Here is a 21,024-nt window from a genome sequence, read left to right as displayed (position 1 = left end):
GTCTCAAGTTAGCCAATGAGAAAATCATTCTTGGAATGGTTCACAAGGGCAGAGAAACAGATTGAGGAGGTAGAGCGGGAGCAGACCACATTTTCAGCTAACTTTGACCTTGAGTTCCTGGAAGAAGTAAGGAAGGAAGCCAATACAAAGACTACAGAGACAGGAAGTTATTGGAAAGTAAACTTGGGGCTGAAGAGATGGCTCAGCAGTTAACAGCACTGACTGTTCTTGCAGAGGACCTGGGTTCAGTTCCCAGCACCTACAATGGCAGCTAACAACCATCTGTAGGGGCTCTGACACCCTCTTCTGACCTCCAAGGGCATTGCACAACATGGGTGCCCTTACCTACATGCAGGTAATATGCTCACACACATAAAATAAAAATAAGAGGACAGCCGCTTGACCACGGCTTTGAAGTGCTGTGGCATGGACGTCCTCCACAGGTACCGGCGTGGAGACTGAACCTGTGAGAGAAAGGGGTTCATCATGGCGGATGATCTAAAGCGATTCCTGTACAAAAAGTTACCAAGTGTTGAAGGGCTCCATGCTATTGCTGTCTCAGATAGCGATGGAGTACCTGTTATTAAAGTGGCCAATAACAGCGCCCTGGAGCTCGCACTGAGGCCTGGATTCTTATCCACTTTTGCCCTTGCAATAGACCAGGGGAGCAAGCTTGGACTTTCAAAAAATAAAAGCATCATCTGTTACTATAACACCTACCAGGTAGTTCAGTTCAATTGTTTACCTCTGGTCGTTGAGCTTCATCTCCAGCAGTAGCGCGAACACAGGACTAATCGTCAGCCTAGTAAAGGAACTTGCTCCATTATTTGAAGAACTGATAAAAGTTGTGGAAGCGTCTTAATCTCTCTGTGGTTTTGATGTGCACCTTCTCTTTGTAGGAGCTTAACACCAATCCAGCAATCTTGAGACCACAGTGATAATTTCACCTTTGTATTCAGGAAAGGGGCCCTTACCACCTGATGCTGAAGAAGAGGAGCCTGTAGCTGTAATGTATAGACAGAGCAGCTGTTATTTGTGTGTAGAAGGTCTTTTCTTATCTCGGGAGATCTGGGGACACCACAGAAATGGTTCAGTCTATTGCAGCTCCCATGGAGTTAGTGTGGGCACCTGCTAACGAATGCTAGTCTGTCCACTGGATCAGAATCAAAATGGTGTATTGATCCACTGGAGCCCGTAAGTGCCCACTTCTGCAGGCCACAGATCCTTTTTATTGTGAATAATAATGAGGACATATTTTTCTTCAGATTATATTTGCTTTCTTTGCATTGTGAGGAAGATAAAATGACTTAGTAAAAATAATAAAGTTAGTACAATCACTAACTTTCCCTTGTATATATTATTTTTGGCATAGATGAATATTACTAATTGATTTGGTTCTTCACAGAGGGTGCTGCTGTTTAATAAAAGGGAGGATTATAGCTTATGACTTTTCTTTCTATAAAAATTGTCTTAATATTTGTGTTTATAAAATTTAAATGTTGTTTAATTCTGTTTTCAAATCAGTATATTGTATATAAACATGACAGTATAGCCATTTTCATACATGAATATAAATAAAATAGTATTTTTAAAATAATAAAATAAAAATAATAAATCAAAAAAAAATTTTTTTAAGTAATGTTGGGATCAATACTGAGGGAAGAGAAAGAAGACTGGGCAGGAACAGATGAGCTGCGATGTAGGACCGAAGCTCAGCCAACTCCAGAGATCTCTCCAACCAGGGCGAGAGGTTACACTCGGAAAGACAGGTCACTGGATGTGGGCTGTTGGGTAGAGATAAGACTGGACACTCTAAGGCCATCTGCCAGCTGGATTTCAACTATCAACAGCTGGAGTAATAAATCCTTCCTAACAGAGTATGGTGGCCCATGCCTGTGATCCCAGCACTCAGGAAGCTGACGCTGGAAGGTCAGGAGTACAAGCCTGAATTGCATAGCAAGTTCCGGACAAATCTGGGTTACATGAAGTCCTCTTTCAACACTCTTCCCTGAAAAGTTCTTCATTCTTAAAGGGGGTCTGAGCTCTAAATTCTAGCAGTTTTCCTACGAAGAGCTTGTAGGACTAGCAGAGTCTGGGGAAAAATATTTGCAACATAGATAAAACCTAACTTTGGAAATAAGGGCATGAATAGGAATATAGTAATTATTATTCCTTGTTGCCTACAATCACAGTGAGAAAAAAAAGTATTTATAGGCTGCCCCCTGTATACCTGATCTTCGCTAGCACCAAGTTTACAAAGATAAGATAAACTCTACTGAAAGCTCACAGTTTACTGGGAGAAAAAGCACAAAAACAATAATCAGTGTATTGGCCTGTGTTTATCTTATTGCTGTTTGTATGTATAGCACCCAGGCAGTAGGTAGAAACAACTACTGAGCTAATAGGTTCTCAGTAAATACAAGTGCAATGAGTTCATTTGTTGAAGAGAGCAAGAAGTACTTGGATAGTAAGTAGAATGTAGGAATCATACTATGGCCTGGAGGATTCAGGGGACAATCACAGGCGTGTTTTTTTTTTTAAGTATTTTGTTATTTTTATTTTATGTGTATGAGTATATTGCCTGCATGTATGTATGTGCACTTGTGTTGTACAATGCCCTCGGAGGTCAGAAGAAGGCATTGGATCCCCTGGAACTGGAGTTGTAGACGGTTATTAGCTGCCATATGAGTCCTGGGAATAGAACCTGGGTCCTCTGCAAGAGCAGTCACTGCTCTTAACTCTTAACTCTCTTAACTGCTGAGTCATCTCTCCAGCCACAGGGGTGAGTTTTAAAAACATCTATTATTGTCTAGATGTATGTGTCTGATGTGCAAGTGTGGAGGTCAAAGGACAGCTCTGTGGACCCAGTTCTTTGCTTCTGTCTTTATATGGGTTCTTGGGATCAAACAGGTCATCAGGTTTCCATAGGACATTTTTACTCTGGCCTCAGAGATGGGTATTTTGAGAGAACATTGAAGAATAAACAGGAGATTTTTAGGTAAAGATGGGAATTGGCAGTAACAGCTAGTTTTAGGCAGTTTGTAGAGAAAACAAAAACATGCAAAAATGTCCTAAGAGTAGGTAGATGGAAAGCTTGGAAAGAACTTAAGAAATATTTTATTTATTATTTTTATTTTATGTATATGAGTGTATTACCTGCATGTAAGTAAGTACACTCATGTCATGCAATGCCCATGGAGGTCAGAATATGGTGTCAGATTCCCTGGAACTGGAGTTATGAATGGTTGTTAGCCAACCTGTGGGTGCTGGGGACTGAACCCAGGTCCATTGCAAGAGTAGCCAGTGCTCTTAACCACTGAGTTTTCTCTCCAACCATGGAAAGAACTTGTTAATCAAATAAAAGGTGCATGTGATAAGATTCATATTAATAAGTGATATCCATTGTTACTGCCATGTGTGCAGAAATGTGTTGCTATTGGCCTATGGAATGTTTAGTGGATTTTCAGTAATAGGATTTTATGAAAAAGATGTAAGTCTTTGAGCTAGATTTGAATGGAAGAGAATAGTGTTTAGGGTGTTCAAGATGGAGGTGGTACTGAGTGGAGGCTGCTAGATCTAATGGAGTTGTGTTGAAATCTAGCTTTGCTGGCTAACTACTATGTGTGTTTGGGCAAATTACTTAGTTTCTGATTCCTAAACATCAAACTGAAGATAACAGTTCTTGGCTTGAGAGTTTGTGAGGATTTAGGCATGTTTGTGAAGTGTTAAATACAGTGTACATAGTAAGACTTCAGTTACTGTTGCCAGTGACTATACAAGAATCTGGGACCAAAAAGGCAAGAGCCTAGTGAGTATGCTGGAAGAAACAGATGATTAAAGGAGACAGCAGGTTATGATAGAGCCTCAGTGCAAAATCGATTCCATGTAAGGATAGAACCCAGAACCCCACACATGGTAGACAAATGCTCTACCACTCAGCTACATCCCCAGCCCCATTCCTACTTTTAGAATTCATGAACTCAAGTCTTATCTCTGCCAGATTTTATTTCATGGATGATTTTACAGGTACTTCTATGTTCTCCTGAAGAAGACGAATTGTCCCCAGCTCAATCTGCAGAGGCAACTTCGTCTTAGGGAATTGTCTGATAGAGAGTAGGACAAGGAGCAGATTTCATGGTAACATACGACTTTCAGTGCTTGATAATGTCCCTGGGAGAAAGAGACTCATCTGGGGTCCTACTCAGAAAATCCATAGTAACTACTACTGGTGTGAGGGTTGACCTGTGTGTGAATCAAACCAACTTTCTGGAAACCTACTTTGGTCATTTGAATTGATCACTCACTGTTTTTCTTTTCATTTATTCTTAGGTATTTTCAGTTATTTCCAGGAAGCAAAATCCCCTCCCCCCTTTTTTTTTGAGACAGGGTCTGCCTCTGTCTCCACAGTGCTGGGATTAAAGGTGTGTGCCACCATGACCGGCTAACTTCCCCTTTCTTCAAATTCCCCTCCTTCCAAATTGAAAAATTCTTGGCTTGCCCTGATTTCTGCTACCTCAGGATTTTTTCTTTTCCATCAGGCACTAAGTTCTGGTTTTGCCCGGCTTCGCTGTCTGCCTGCAGCTCATTGATTGACCAGTTAATGCCTTCGGCTTCTTCAGATCCCAAGGGATAGACCAGGCGGCATTTTCACCTATACTTTGAGACGCCTCATAATTGTATCCGTAGAGCACGTACTATGTGGAAAATGCATGTGGACTGTCAGGCTTTGGGTTAATTGGTTTGGCCTCTTGTCTCAGAGGGACAGAGTCCTAGTTCAAGCAACCCTAGTGCGCAAGAGGCCCTAATACAAATACCTGAACCAGCTTCACTCCCAGGGGAGAGGCATCCAGAGGAAAGCGCTTCCTCTTACTCCACCCATCTCAGCTACCAGCACCCATAAGCCCGCCTCTAACTCCTGCCCCTGCCAAATGATACAGAAATGAAATCTCAGTAGAAAACTTTTAACTCAATTTTCATTAATAACTAGGAGTGGCAGAAATATAATGCTTCCTTTTTACGGCAGGTCAAAGATGAAATTTGATTATGCTTTGGAGGGTGCGGTTTACCTCTTGCAATTCTCCCTCAGACTTTACCTACCTTGTGTTCTCTCTAACCAAGGGAGGCGCACTAGTCTGCATATATAGAGACAGACTCTGGAAAGAGTCAAACCAGTTCTGCACCATGGGGAAGAAGCAGCAGAAAGAAATGGCAGCTACAAATTGTGAGCTAAGTAAGTAGCCAGCTAGTAGCCGGGAGCCCGGGGAAGCCGGCCAGTTGGGCCGACCTAGAAGGCTAACAAGAACAGTCCTGCCCTTTTATTTTCTAGGTGCAGCCAAGGTTCGCAAAGGAAAGGTTCTGGACTGGAAGCTTTGTCAAGCTTTTCTCAAACTCCGCAGATTCGCTGTGGAGACCTTCTCGGAACTAACGTGTTTTTTCTCTCTTCTCCAGGGGACACTGAGTATGGAGAGAAGCAGCCCTTGCCGGGGTGTGGAAGTTTAGCTTCCCCCCGATTTGGTTTACTGTCATTTTATTTGGATTCTCCCTTTGCAGTTCACTGTCCTTTTTACCAAGTAATACAATCTGGCCTGCAGTTTCTACTTGATAACAGCTTTGCTATCTCTACTACTGCTGTAACCAGCAGGCTGAAAGCTAAAGAATACCGTGGGGGAGCCGGGGATTTGTCAGGTCATTTGTTCTCGTCTCTACAAAGACCCTGGGATGTGAGGCTGAGGCTGGCGTGAGGCCGCTTTGGGGCAGGCCAGGGATAAAGATTGGGGGGAAGAGAGCCACAGCCAGATGTGATGGAGAACGACTTCTATCCGGCTTAGGAGCAGGATGCTTGATGCGGCGGAACTGGCTCTACTGGTCGAAGTTTCGCGGTCCCTCCCAGAAGTGGAGTGATCTTGGCGCTGTGGCTTTAGGAGCCAGAAGAAAAGGACTGCGGTGGAGCCATGGTTTAAAATAGGGTGTAGCTGTATCTTCGTAGAGCCATCATCTCGTAGGAGGAAACAGGCTGGCCAGTACATAACAAAAGATGGCGGGGAGCTCTGACGGGAATTTTTTTGGTCTTTTGGAGACAGAATTTTATGTCTCCTGTGCCGCCTCGGGCTAGGAGGGTCCGACTTCACTGGCGCGGTAGGTTTGAACTGCGCTAGCTCAGCGCTCCTTCCCTAGGCCCCGCCCCCAACCCGAGCCCCGCCCCTCTAGCCTGGCCCCGCTCCCGGTCCGGCACGGGGAAGGCGGGGTCTCCGCGCCTAGCCGTCTGGACACGCACACGCTCATCTGCAGGAACCCAGCCAATAGGAAGGCGGGGCTGCCGTCGTGCCGGCCAATCGCGGGAGGGCAGGGGGTTGACCCGCTCGGCGCTGGCTCCTGGGATATGGAGGCGCTGGCTCGGCATGTCAGCTGGCGGCGAGGTCGGTGAGTTGAGCGGCTGGAGGGTTCGGGGGTTACGGGCTCTGCTTTGAGCCGGCGGCCGGGGAGGGGCGTCGGGTGGGAGGCCTCGGGTCCCAGAGAGGCCCCGGCGCTCTGCTTGGGCTGCGGGCGGCTAGGCCGTGGCGGACGGAGTCGTAGAGACGGAGGGGTCTGGGGATCGGACTGACGCGGGAGGTCACAGGGCACCCCCCCCCCCCGGCCGGCTGCCTGGGGACCCGAGTTCAGGTTCCCTGACCCGCTGCTACGCGAAGGGCGATGTCCCCCCTCCTCCTCCTGTCCCGGAGCCCCGGGGTCCTTGCGATCCCCCGCTGCCGAGCGCCGTGCGCGCAGTCCGCGGCCTGGCCTGGCGGACCTCTGCGCTTTCTAGGCTTAATTCAGGAGGAGGATTTAAAATAGGGTGGCTCTGTGGCTCTGTGGGTCCCATACTTTTAAAGCTCACTTTACTGATATTCCGCCTTGGTTTCCGGATTCACGACTTCATTTATACACCAGACTGTTTGCAAGAGTACCCTTAGGACCGAAGATGAGTTTCCTCGGTGTAGAATGGAGACATTCTCCATTGCTTTTCAACGGCATTGTGAGCTAAGGCAGCAAAAGCAAACATGGAAGGAGACCTGGCAAGGGCTGGTGGGCTTCTAGGATGTTTGACCTGCCATAGTGTCAGCGGCCTGGGAAAACCACGGGAAGCTGTTTACCTTGACCATTGTGGCATCTAAAGTGACCAAGTTCCATCACTTCGGCTGTGTCATCCTTCTGTGCAAATTGCTTGGGCTCCTTGTTCTTTTGTTCCGGATACTTAAAATGGGGACAGACGATATGACCTATAAGGGGATCGGTGGTGAGTATTAAATCAGTTAACACACGAAGTGCTTAGCTCAGGTCCTCACATGAAGGAGTTCCTACACATGCCTTGCTTCTTCCCAAAGACTTTTTGACCTCGTTATTACTGTCCTTAGCTCAGACTCCATTGGGCTATCGCCAGTGAACCCTTGGGCTAGTGCTTTCTATCCTTATTAATTTAGCTTGAGATACAGTTAATTACAGGTGAAGAGAGACGTTCTTTTTTCTTTTTCTTTTAGGACAGGATCTTGCTATATAGCCCTGACTGGCCCTGAACATGCTGTGTAGACCAGGTTGGCCTGAAACTCTAGCCATTCTCCAGCCTCTTTCTCCTGTGCGGGATCGCAGATGTTTGCCACCCATACCACCCATGCCCATATTTTCCTGAGTGTTTATTAAATGAGTTTGGAAAGTAACATTTTAGTCCACTTCCTGTGGAAGCCGTGTTGGTAAATGAAACCTTGAGATTTCACTGTTTTGATCCATGTTTAATTCTCAGTCTTGCTTGGCTTAAGCATTTTATTTTGGATACGTAAAAAAGGCCACGATTGCAGCATACTTGGTTTCTCATGTTTCCGGAATGCCTGAGGGACTCAGAAGGGGAATTCTGAGCAGCCTGGCAGCACTTACTGCTGAGGAATAGGGAAGTCCGTGTGCATCTCCGTAATTCTACTCTTAGGAAAACAGCAGTCTTGGATTACTCTCCGAGCTACACAGCTGCTTGGTTTAGGTTTGATGCTGTGTTGGAGGTTAGAGAATGGTCTCCACAAAGCAGGATCTTTTCCTTTGACCTTGAGTATTGAGCTTGGTTGGGTGCTGTTTATTAGATGTCTTTATTTTCTGTTCCTTACCATGCACACAATGTACAGCTGTCTGGACAGTCTTTGTGTGGGCTTAAAAGTCCCTCTTAATTTCTCTTGGTGCCTTTAGGGAGACTCCAGTGGAGGCTGTTTTGTATTCTAATTCTCCCCTGCAAAAGGAGCTGCTGTTCGTTATTCATGTGGCAACATTAGGAACTAGTCACAGTGAGAGAGAATGTCACTTACTGAGCAAGCATGCTGTCCAGATGTTTCTGATAGCATATGTTTACCTACTTATTTTTGGATTAAGACAGCTTAACATTTCTTTAGGTTGGAATGTGTTAAAATACATATGTAATGAGAGGAGAAGGCTAAAGTTAATTATTACAATTTTATCAGGTTCCAAAGAGCAGAAGGGGAATCTTGTACTGTGTGTCTTTACATACAATTTTGAAGAAAAGAATGGAGAATGGAGGTACTTAAAATTGCTAATGTAATTTTGAAGGTAATACCTGTTATTAGAGTGAATGAGTTGGCTGTAATCTGAGGATAATCATTCTTCAGATTTGCTAGAGGAAAAACTAAGCAAGCAGCAAAACAGTTTGAAGGCAGATCATTTTGGGGTGGCAAGGAGAAGCTAATAGACTGTTTTCACAGGTCTTTTTTTTTTTTTTTTTTCTTCCCATAGAGAGGGTCTTTGAATTTGCTCACAGGATAGAGGTTTCAGGCTAGGTGACCACATTGGTTCCCCCAAAGGGAAACACTACTGTAAGGTGGTTGTTGGGAGGAAGCTTGTAGGAAGCTGACTCTGTGAGAGGTGGGAGGAACAAAGGCCAATAGAGGCTGTCAGAGTAAGATTTTAGCGGTCTTGACAAGTAGCAGACAGGAACTGGCTGAGCAGAGAAAAGGAAGAATGCTCCTTAGTGGGCACTAGGCCCTGTAATTCTAAAGTGTCTGGTTGAGAAGTAATGCTTTTGTCTAACAGATCAGTTCTTGACAGCCCGGCCCCATTTCTCCCTGTTCTTATCGGTTTTGACACCCAAGCAGGCAGCTTCATTATCGACTGTGTTCCTGTCCCCAGACCTTTCTCGTCACCTCTGATCTTCCCTTCCCCTTACAGGTCTGTCCGTGTGTGTGTGTGTGTGTGTGTGTGTGTGTGAGAGAGAGAGAGAGAGAGACAGAGACAGAGACAGAGACAGAGACAGAGACAGAGAGAGGCAGAGAGAGAACACAGCTTGCTCTCTCCACGTCTGCTAGCTTTAACTGCTTTGCAGCTCTGAATACATGTTTCCAGTATGTCCACAGTGGCAATCTGATCTTTCCAAGGCTTTTCCCCTCCTTCATATTTATTGACTCTCTCTCTCTCTGTGTGTGTGTGTGTGTGTGTGTGTGTGTGTGTGTGTGTGTGTGAGAGAGAGAGACAGAGACAGAGACAGAGACAGAGAGAGACAGAATCTTCTAGAATCTCTCTCTCTAGCACAGGCCTCGAACTTCTCCCAGGATAGCCTTGAACTCCTTATCCTCCTGCCTCAGCCTCCTGAAAGTTGGGGTTACAAGCACGTGTCAGTCACGGTGCTGCATTTTTCCTTTTGCTTCTGTCTCCCTCTCCCTCTCCCTCTCCTGTTCCCTCCCTCCTTCCCCCCTTTCTTTATTCTTAAGTGGGCTCAACATCAATTTTTCTTCCAATCTCAAAGCAAACTGAAAAGTCAAACTCGGGTGAGAAACAGCATACTGGGTGTTGAGTTGAAAGTATAGTTCTCTGGTAGGACACGTAGGATGGGAGCTTATTACTGCGGTATGCAGAGTTAGCAAAGTGACAGTCTAATCTAGTGTCTCAATGGTCCTTGTGTGGGAGAGTGAGATTGCCCTGATTCATGTATAGTAGCATTGTATAATAGCAGCACTGTTTGTACTTTGTGAACTGGGTGTGTCTTGTGGTATTAAAGGCGTGCTAGTATTACCCACTTGGGTAGAGTGGATTATAATTTTGAGGCCTTTTTAAAAAGCAGGGTCTCTTGTACCCCAGGCTGGCTGGAACTTGCTGTGTAACCAGGGATGACTTTGAACTTCTGATCTCCCTGCCTTCACCTACGAAGTGCTAGGATTACAGGCATACACCACCATACTGGGTTTATTGGGTGCTGAGGATCAAATCCCAGAAAAATACTCTACCAATTGAGCTTCATGTCCAGCTCTTGAGGTCTTTTCACTTAATTGACGGTTAGGAGAGGTGCTTTTCTCTTTCTGTCTTAAAGTGAACAGTCCGCATCCTGCTCTTTTTACTTTCCTTCATGCTTTTTTTTTGTGTCAGATTCTGTCTGTGTGTGTATAGGGGGTGCTGGGATCAAACTTACAGCTTTGTACATGCCAGGCAAGCATGTCACTGAGCTCTATTCCCAGCACTCAACTTTGGTTTCACAAGAGAAAAGATGAAATTTTGTTGTTCATTGTATTTGTTTCTTTTTTGAGACAGGGTCTTGTGTACCCCAGACTGGCTTTGAACTTGCTAGGTAGTTAAAGACGAACTTGAATTCCTGATCCTTCTTCCTGTATATCCCAAGTCCTGGGATTACAGACATGAACCCATGAACCATAGCCACAGTGCTTTTTTATTTTTATTTTTTTTGGCAGAGTCTCATTAGGTTGGCCTCCTCCTCCACCTCCTGAGTGCTGGGATTAAAGGCATGTGCTCCCTTAATTTTAATAATTCTAAATTTCTCCTCCTCAAGAATAACTTTGAAGTTTGTCTATGTTTTACAAGCTATTTTTTTTAGTAGGTACAGATCATTAGCTGGAAATCCCTGATGGGACATCTCTGAAAATGATGTTTGTTCATTTAATCTAGGCTTATAAAAGAGAACGTAGCAATCTGTCATTAGAGACAAATGTTGCTCAGTGGTAGAGCATGTACAGAGCATGTTCAAGGCCTTGGATTCAATCTGTGTCACTGGGTGGGGGGGTGGGGCAGAGAGAGACAGACAGTAGAAATCTGTTTCTTATAATGTATATAGGTTTCTCAAAGTAACAAGTTCTGTTTGAACTACTTGAATATTCCGAAAACAGTTTGGTTTCTAGTCATTCAGATGGAAGAATTCAATTTATGAAATACAGAAATAATCTTCTGTTGGATAAGTAGTCATGATTTAGTAGGATGATTTTCAAGAACTTTATCTTGAAAGTAGACTTTTGAGGAAAGAGAATTTGGAAAGGATGTGGAAATCGAGGTTCCCTTCTGTTGGTACACTTACCTCCCTTTTGAGACAGAGTCTTTCTATGCAGCAAGGCTGGCCTTCAACTTTTGATCCATCTGCCTCAGACTCCATGCTGAGATTACAGACTCTTGTTTTCTGCCATACTTGAGGGCCGGGGAGATGGCTCAGCAGGCAAGGGCACTTAACTGCCAAGCCTGATGACCTAAGTTCAATCCCTGGAACCCACATAACAGTGGAAGGAGAGAACAGACTTCTGAAAATTGTCCTCCGACCTCCACATGTATGTACTTTGTATTTTGTAACCACTGTGTCTCTGGCACAGAATGGTGTCCAAGGAAAGCATCAAAAAGAAGCGATGGCTTTACTATTTAGCTTTAAAGTTTCCTGTTCATATGTATGCAGTTGGTTCCTTCCTTGCAAATACTTTTTTGGTTGTTTATATGTAAATTCTTTTTCCTGTCCTTTGATTTTATTGAAATGGAAGGTATGTACAGCAGCAACAAAAATAATACAAGGACCTGGTGAAACTTTTTTTTATTGCAAAAAGATAATGTGAGTTCAGTACAAGGTCTTTCTTTCATTTGACCTACGTTTTGCTTTTCTTGTCCTTTGTGAAATACAGAAATAATCTTCTGTTGGGTAAGTAGTGGTGGTTTAGTAGGATGACTGTCAAGAACTTTAACTTGAAAGTAGACTCCCTTCCTTTACTGCTTTCTCACGTAGCCCAAGCTGACCTAGAACTTGCTTGTTGTCTCACTGAGGCTGACCTTGAACTCATACGCCTCCCACCTCCCAAGTGCTGGGATTATATTTGTAAGCCACCACACCCGGCTCCCAACTGCTTTTTCTTTCCTTTTTTTTTCTTTAACATCTATTTATGTGTGTGAGGGTTAGAAGACAACTTGTATCAGTTCTCTTTCCACCTTATGGGTCCTGAGGATTGAACTCAAGTCTTCATGCTTGGTGTCAAGCACCTTAGCTAATGGGTCACTTCACTAGCCCCAGCCAACTAATGTTTTAAAAACAATATTTTATTCCTAGCACTTGGGAGCTAGAGGCAGGTGGATCTTTGGAGTTCAAGGCCAGCCTGATCTACATAGCGAGTTCCAGGCGAGCTGGAGCTACAGGGAGACCCTGTCTCAAAAAGAATATATATTAGAATATTACTTATTATTTTTATTTTATGTGTATGACTATATTGCCTGCATGTATATAAGTATACCCATGTTGTGCAGTGCCCGAGGAGGTCAGAAGAAGGTGTCGGATCTCATGGAACTGGAGTTATGGACAGTTGTTAGCCACCATGTGGGTGCTGGGAATTGAACCCAGCTTCCGCAAGAGTAGCCAGTGCTCCTAACCACTCAGCAACTACCTTTTTTTATGCACAGGCAGGCATTGAGGTATTATTACCAATTTTTGGTGTGTCCTTTTTTTTCTTAAAAAATTATTTGTATGTTTTGTGTATTAGTGTTTTGCTTACATGTATTTAAGTGTACCTGCCTACCAAGTGCACGTAGAACTATGAATAGTTGTGAGCTGCCTTGTAGGTATTGGAAACAGAACCCAGGTCCTCTGCAAAACAGCAAGTGCTTTTAGTTGCTGAGCTCCAGCTTCCTTTCCTTAATCTTTTTGCTACATATAATAGCATATTGTCTAGTTAAGTCAGTGTTTTCACCTGGCAAAACATCTTTGAGATGGTTCAACTGTCAGTATGTGTAGACCTGCCTAGTAATGGCTATGTGGTCATGTGCCCTGTGAATGTGCGTCGCTTGTTTCACCAGTTCTTTGCTCAAATTCAGGTTTTTTTCGATCTTTCGGTTGTATAAACAGTGCTGTAAGAGCATCCCTGTACACATTTCCTTGTGTGCAATTTTAGGGTTCATTGATGGATCAAAGGAGAGGCAGACTTTTGAAATTCTACATAAAAATGTAATTTGCTCATCATTATTATTTTTATTTGTAACAGCCTTCCAAGTTAGTTTTTTTTTTTTGAGACAAGGTGTCACTATATAGCCCTGACTGGCCTGGACCAGGCTGGCCTTGAACTCAGAGATCTGCCTGCTTCTGCTTCCTGAGTGTGCTGGGATTAAAGATGTGCACCACCGTGCCTGGCAATTTACAGCAGATGAGGAATGGGATAAAATAATAATCACACTGAACTGTTGGTGACTGCTGTTTTATAGGAGTAAACGTATTGGGTTTTAGAGAAGGTGACACTTGATGGTTGGGGATATTGCTAGACTATCAAAGCAGTATTAATCATAATTAAGCATTGGTGGGTTGATTCCAGCAGTTGTGTCCTTAGGCTTTGAAGTGCCTGCAACAATGTGGTGATACACTCCTGGTAAGCGGTGCCACCCAAGATTACCCTGCTGTTTCCTTATGCGTCATACATTTTCGTGGGTATTTAAATATTCTGCAGCACACCAAACATACTTTTCCCTTTCTGTTCCTTGCCCTGGTGCGTTCTGTAGATACTGCAAGCCATGGAGTTTGTATTTGGTTGACTGAAAGCTGTGATGTGCTGGAGAGATAGCTCTAGTGGTCAAGAGCACTCACTGCTCTTGCAATTCCAACATCCTATGTCAGGTGGTTCACAACCAGTTGTAACTCCATCTTCAGGGAGGATCTGACATCTCTAGCCTTCAGAGGCACCTGTACTCATGTGCACATAACCCACACATAAGCATAATATAAAATAATAAAAATAAATCTTTGTAAAAGTTGTGATGAGAAAATTGGAATCTAGACTCTGTTTTCTTTTTGGAGTACACGAGATTTCAGAAGACCTGACTTCTTGTGTTTTATTGGCTCTGTATCCTTGGTGTAGGGATGAACACTTAGACTACAGTGTGAGATCCTGTCCAAATAACCTAAACAAAACAAAATTTGTTATAAAATGTTTATGACTAAATTACTTGCATGCTTGTACCAGGGGAATATACACTATTACCTCAATTGTTTCCTTTTATTTTTAAATTTTTAGTTTTTTATTTTATGTGTATGAGTATATTGCCTGCATGTATGTAAGTGCACTCATGTTGTACAATGCCCATGGAGGTCAGAAGAGGGCATCAGATCCCCTGGAAATGGAGTTATGGACAGTTGTTAGTTGCCATATGGATACTGGGAACTGAGCCTGGGTCCTCTGCAAGAGCAGCCAGTGTTCTTAACCACTGAGCCAACTCTCGGCAGTTTAAAATTTTAGTGTTGCAGGGGGTGGTACATACCACAGCCAGTGTATGGAGGTCAGAGGATGACTTGTGGGAGTGGGGAGTCTGTTCTTTCCTTTCACCCTGTGTGCTTCAGGGACTGAACTCAGGTCATCAGTCTTGACAGCAAGCACTTTACATAACTTTACATGCTAAGCCACCTCCCTGACCCAGTGTGCCTTTTTAAGTTTTTTTTATTAACAGGGCCTTACTATGTAACCCAACTGGCCTGAACTTCCAGTGTGGACCATTCCAGGCTGGCTTTGATGTCACAGCACTCAGCCTGTCTCTGCTTCCTTGTGCTGGGATTAAAGGCATGTACCGCTACGCCTGGCTCCTTAAATAGAACTTTGGAAAACCTGTTTTAGATGGAAATATTTTTCAAGAATATTCCATACACTGACCATTCTTAAGCAGGATATCAACCTCATTACGGAAGCAATCTGATTTACTCAGTTCTGGATGTTATTATCCTCATAAGACTGTTTTCAGAACTGGACCAAGTGTGAGAATGGGCTCCGGTTCATGTTGCTTGACCTTTGCTCACTGATGTGCTTCTTGAGTTTTGATGGTTCCTTTGTTCTGTAAGAACCCCAGTCCCTGATCTGATTTTTAGTTTCTAATTTCTTGTGGGTTAGGATAACCAGGTATTTTGTCTTACTAGAATTACATATAAAAACAAAAACTAAAAGGCTGTGTGGATGCCAAGCAGCTATGCTATGATTTGAATCTAAGCTAGTGGTCAGATGTGTGACTCTCCCTCAGGTGAGGCCCATTCTAAGTGGGGAAAGAGGGTTAGGGCTAATGGGGTCTGTTGGCTGACAGGAGAGACGTGGCTAGTTGTCTGTTGTAATATAACACGTGGCCCTGCTGACTATAGAGGGGAAATATGTTTTTCAAATTAGCAGATAGTGGTATGTTTTATAACATACAGATGAACCTAAAATCCTCTTGGGTCTGGATGGTGGAATTCTATAGTATAGGTATAGGCTGATGAAGAGTATCCAAAAAAGAAGTAGAGGACTCCTTCTGGGAGGTATAAACAATATCACCCCTTCCTCCCTTGTCCCCTGTAACAAACAGAGTCTGGCTTCACCAGACTACAATCTGGGAAACCAGTGAGTTTATTGGGCTTATTTACAGAGCAGTGAATGAGGGTTTACTTACAGGAGTGTGGGTACTCCCCTCTAAGGCCACACTGGAAAGCCTTGATCCAAGAGTGAATGGTGAGAGCTGCACAAAATGAAGAGACCCTCCCCCTCAATTTGTATACCCTTCTCCCTTCCCCCTCACGCAACTAAGGCTGACTGGTTAACCAGGTTGGGAGGTGTGGCTGACTCTCCCCGCTCGTTCCTCCTTTCTTGGTGAGCATAACGGTCAACAAGCTTAGCTGTGATGATCCTAGGCAAGCTGGTGCAACCAAGCTTGGGAAGATGGCTTCTGTCCATGGTCTGCCTGTCGGAGGACAGTCCTGTGCAACAGCAGTTCATTTAGGAGCAACCTACTGGATGAGAGTGGGAAAAGATCACTTCAGCAATGGAAGGTAGCAGGTGGAGGTGCTGTTGGTTTTTCAGTAGGATAAGTACTGCTGGGACTTATGGGATAGTAAGAAATTAATAAATACTGCTTTCCCTTTCTATTATTAATTTGGAATCACTTGAAACAAACATTGCACAGTAAGTAGATTTGGAATTTAAAAGTTTAGCCTTTTTAGGACTAGGGAGATGGCTCAGCAGGTAAAGGCATCCTTTGCCAAGCCTGAATCCCCAGGATCCACACAGTGGGAGAGAACTGACTCAGGCAAGTTCTCTGACTCTAAATGTGCATCCCCCCAGCCCCCAAATAAATAAGTATAGAAAAGTTCAGCCTTTTTGGTGAGGCCAGATGGAGGATGTGCAGCAGATATGTAGCCACAATAGTTTGCTAATCCCCTGCCCCCACACCGCCCCCAAGATGCTGGGAATATGCCACCTCAAGTCCTGCTGAGGGTTGTTTGCACCAGAGCCTAGAGAAGTGTCCTGTTGATGCCTCAGCTCTCTGAGTTCCCAGGGCAGGCTCGACTATGGGTAATTAACTTCTCCCCATTCTCAGAGGGTTGGAAGTGAAACTGGACCTTTAAATATTTTATTATTTTTATTTTATATGTATGAGTGTGTTGCCTACATGTATGTAAGTGCACCCCTGTTGTGCAGTGCCTGAAGAGGTGAGAAGAGGGTGTCAGATCTCCTGGAACTGGCGTTATGGACTGTTCTTAGCCACCATGTGGGTGCTGGAAATCAAACCTCGGTCTTCTGCAAGAGTAGTGAGTGCTTTTAATTGCTGAGCCATCTCTCCAGCCCCCAAGACTGGAACTTTATAGGCAAAGTTTTTCCTCTGGAAACTAGTGGCTCTTCACTTACAATGCATTTTGGTAATGGTTTTTCTTGCCCTTCCAGAAAACTGAACATAACTTACTAGGTAGGTCATAGAGTTGCAGATTTCTGTTTGTCCTTTTTTTTATTCATTCCTCATCCTCCTGCCTTTGTCTCCCAAATTTTTTCATTACAAGCCTGACTGCTTTCTGTTCTTAAAAGTTATAAAATCAAAGGAGATTATTCTGGTATTAGATATTTGGGTTAATCTTGAGGCGAAGACAGAGACGGGGTAAATTGTCTAGCAGCCTGTTAGAGAGATGGCTCAGTGGTTAAGAGCACTGACTGCTCTTGCAGTGGACCTGGGTTCGATTCCCAGCACCCACATAGCAGCTATGAACCGTCCTTAACTCCAGTTCCAGGGGAATCTGAAGCCCTCTTCTGACCTCTGTGGCATTACACAACACGGGTGCACTCACATACATGCAGCCAATACACTCATACACATAAAATAAAATAATATTTAAAAAAAGATTTGTTGAGGATGGAAAATGGCTCAGCAATCAAGAGTGCTTGATGTATGAGCATGAGGAAGAGCTGGGAACCCAGCAACCCTAAAAACCAAGTGTGCTTCTGTGCCTGCCTGTGACCCTAGCGAGGAGGCGGAGTCTGAAGGATCCCTGGGTCTTGCTGGCTGCCAGCGTAGCCATCTTGCTGGCCTCAACATTCGGTTTTTGTTTAGTATCTCTTGACCATGTTGCGAAAGCTGTATTGTCAGGGTTATCTGATTGTGCAGAAGAACTATTCTTTCATATAGTGAGAGTTCAGTCATAAAGAGTAACAAAGTGTTAGGTCTGTTCTTGCTAATTCTTTCCCCTCTCTTTTTTCTAGAATCCTATTCTGAGAAAGCAGACACTCCGGTTTCTGCCATGGTGCTGGGTCCTGAAGAAAAGATGCCAGATGGTAATTTAGGGCTTTGTGTCATTTTCTACGTGGAATCAGGCTTATTTCAGTAGCAGGAATTTACAGTGTCCCTCTTGTCTTTTCCAAAAAGTCCAATCAAAAGCCCTGTCTGGTGTCAGGTTACAAATGAAATGAATTTATATTCATAGATTCCTGCCCCAGATGGTACTTCTGATTCACAGTCAAGTTGTGATTGGCCACAGGTTGGTTTCCAGAGAGTAAGGTTTGCAGGGGCCACACTGCTGCAGACTTAGTGGTGACCTCCAGACTGTTCGCCATACTTGCCAGCGTTTCAGATGTGTGTGTGACAGGACAGCAGGGCAGGTTCCTTATGCTTGGTGATATGCCTGGTTCTGTCTAAATCTGACCTTGTCATTTGGAATCTCCAGGCCTTATCTGTAAATTCCCTCCTTGCTGCAAGGGTACTTACTGAAGATGATGTGGATCAGCTGCTGATGAAATGAAACTCTTACTTTTCTGATTAGAGGCTATAGGGATTTCTGGGAAAGATAATAAAGCTTTGTGGTTCAGCCTAGCCATTTGATGCCTGCAGCTAAGTGAACTTTGCATACTTCTGGTGAATTAGCCCTTCTGCCAGACCTTACCCTCCCTGTGTTTAAGATTAACTGTAAAATGTAGGCTTCAGGGGAAACACTGCTATTTAAATGAGCCCTGCTGTCACGAGGGAGGGTGCTGACACCCGTGATCACCAGTCCTTCAGTCCTGAGTCTAGGCCTTAGGCCTTCCTGCTTGGTAGTTTCCCTTTAGCAGCAGGTTGGAACCTGAACTCTGGCAGGTTCTCCAGTTTCTACCTGTGCTGTGGGAAGCCTGATGGAGGTGTGATGTCTAAGAACAGCTCTTTGAGTGAGTGCTACCAGGTAATGGGTGGGAGGGTGTTCTAGTTGACCTACCTTTTAAAAATTAAGATCTTAGGTTGCTAGTGGGGCTTGCCTGGCAATGATACATGTTGAGTCCTAGGTATGTGGGTTTTTTTTTTTTTTTTTTTTTTTTTTTTTTTTTTAAGGCAAGGTCTTTTTATGTCGCCCAGGCTGGCCTCAAACTACTTGTTTGTTTGTTTTGTTTTGTTTCCTTTGGTGTTGTTGAGACAGGGTCTCACTGTAGCCCCAGTTGGCCTGGAACTTAACTCACAGAGATCTTCCTGCCTTTGCCACCCAGTGCTGGGGTTAAAGGCATGAGCCACCATGCCTGATCTTTGTTTTTTTTTTTGAGACAAAATCTCTATGTAACTTACTATGTAGATCAGGCTGGCTTTGATCTCACAGAGATCCACCTGCCTTTGCCTCCTAAGTGCTGGGACTAAAGGCAAGCACCACCACATATGGTACTTGTGACCTTTTCATATGGCCTCCCAAGCATGTCAGAGTTCTTTGAGGATAATGAAATGGTTCTAAAAATTACCAAGTGGGAGTAGAAGTGTTGAGTACAAAAAGGACTATGAAATTAGTATTAAAACTGACCCATGCCGGGCATGGATCACACCTTTAGTCCCAGCACTCGGGAGGCAGAGGCAGGTGGATCTCTGTGAGTTCAAGGCCAGTCTGGTCTATATAGCGAGTTCCAGGCCAGCTGGGGCTAGACCTGTCTCAAAAACACCCCCCGCAAAAAACAAAAAAAAAACACAAGAAAAAGAAATAAAAATAAATTTATTGGGCTGGGGATGTAGCTCAGTAGATAGAGTGCTTGCCCAGCATACATGAAGTTCTGGGTATCCCTAGCAACACAAAACCAGGTATAGTGGCAAATGCTTGTAATCCCCAAACTTGGGAGTCAGGAGAAGGAGGATCAGGTTTAGAGTCATTCTTGGCTACATTGAGAGTTAGAGGCCAGCTTGGGCTACATGAGACTCTGTCTCTAAATAAATATATGCATATGCATTTATTTTAAAATATAGATTAAAATAAACCATTAAAATTATACTGTGGTAAAGTCAGATTGCTCTCTTGTGCACAGATTTAATTTTCAGTGCTAAGGATGTTGCTCAGTGATACAGTGATAGAAAAGCATGTAACAGACTGTAGGTTAGATCTCTATCAGAAATATAAAAGCTTTGATTTCCATAATACTGGGAATGCTTGGTGGTGTATTTTGTCATTTTAATTTTTTTTTTCCTCATATATTAACTCAGATGGTGCATCTGGAGACCATAGAGACTCTGCCAGTCTTGGTGCCATCAACCCTGCCTATAGTAACTCCTCCCTTCCACAGTCCACTGGGAACTCAGAGGAGCCCTTCACCACCTACTTTGATGAGAAGATCCCCATTCCTGATGAGGAGGTTAGTGACAGGTCCTGGCAGGGAAAGGTCCTCTGGCAGCCTCAAGCTCAACAGCTTCAGGTCTGATTATGACAGCCAGTCTCTGATGACTACATATTTATCATCAAAATAAGTAAACCGCTGTGGAAACGGGGCTTCAAACGTAAATGCTAAGTGGTATTTTGGGCTTTTTTTTTTTCAATTAGGAAAGCATAGATGTGGCTCTGGTCCTATTTGGGCAGTGGTTGGGGCACAGAGGTACTATGGTACTAGTTTTAGAATGAGCCATTGATGGTGAGCAGGGAAGAGAGGGGCTGTCACAGAGACATGGCCATCTTCTTGATACAAAGTGAGCCACCAGACTGCAGGGTTGGATGCACACATGGTCTACTCTAATCTTGTGCTCCTGTAGTGCTGGTGTTGCTCCTTGATATGTGATCAAATAGAGATACTAGATGGGGTGACCCTAGGTTAATCTCTTCTCTTTTGTAGTACTCTTGTTTTAGCTTTCGTAAGCTCTGGGCATTCACGGGACCTGGTTTTCTTATGAGCATTGCCTATCTGGATCCAGGAAACATTGAATCTGATTTGCAGTCTGGAGCTGTAGCTGGATTTAAGGTGAACATCTAGTTTTATTATTGTTTTTGTTACTTGTATTTTATTTATTACTGTTATTTTTGTGGGCTGAGGATTGAATCTTGTACATTCTACCCAGGCCCTTTTGAGGACCATTACACACTCTGTCCTGCTCTCTGCTCTTGGGTCTACCTACAAGTATAGTTACCCTTGAGCAACACAGCTTTGAACTGTGCTCAGACTTACCTACATCCTTCCATAGATTTGCAACAACTTGAAAAACTCACAGATGAACTGCATGGCCTAGAAATACTGAAAAATTCAAGCTAGTCATGAATGAATAAAATATGCACAGGTAGTA

The 21,024-nt window shown here is 43.9% G+C and overlaps 1 protein-coding gene and 1 pseudogene across 5 annotated transcripts in view; both read left to right on the top strand.

Annotated features, from left to right (window-relative positions):
* Nucleotides 1-396: 396 nt before the first annotated feature.
* Nucleotides 397-929, top strand: LOC103730628 (annotated as a pseudogene).
* A 5,412-nt stretch (nt 930-6,341) lies between these two features.
* Slc11a2 (solute carrier family 11 member 2) overlaps nt 6,342-21,024 on the top strand; it is a 40,294-nt gene continuing 25,611 nt past the window's right edge. For 4 of the 5 annotated variants that reach the window (XR_003848826.1, XR_003848827.1, XM_008828898.3 and 1 more), the window contains exons 1-4: nt 6,342-6,416; nt 17,742-17,813; nt 19,960-20,108; nt 20,580-20,705. Coding sequence is in view for 3 of the 5 variants with exons in the window: in XM_008828898.3 (XP_008827120.1) it covers nt 6,380-6,416; nt 17,742-17,813; nt 19,960-20,108; nt 20,580-20,705 (384 nt within the window). In the remaining 2 variants the exon portion in view is untranslated. Of the gene's footprint in view, nt 6,421-17,741; nt 17,814-19,959; nt 20,109-20,579; nt 20,706-21,024 lie in introns of all 5 variants that reach the window. The other variant, XM_008828899.3, reaches the window with a different exon arrangement.

This window comes from Nannospalax galili, unplaced genomic scaffold (assembly GCF_000622305.1).
Source record: "Nannospalax galili isolate Female #2095 unplaced genomic scaffold, S.galili_v1.0 scaffold254, whole genome shotgun sequence".
NCBI classification, from domain to species: Eukaryota; Metazoa; Chordata; class Mammalia; order Rodentia; family Spalacidae; genus Nannospalax; species Nannospalax galili.
Note: the sequence above shows the minus strand (reverse complement) of the source record. Positions and strands in the feature narration are given on the sequence as shown.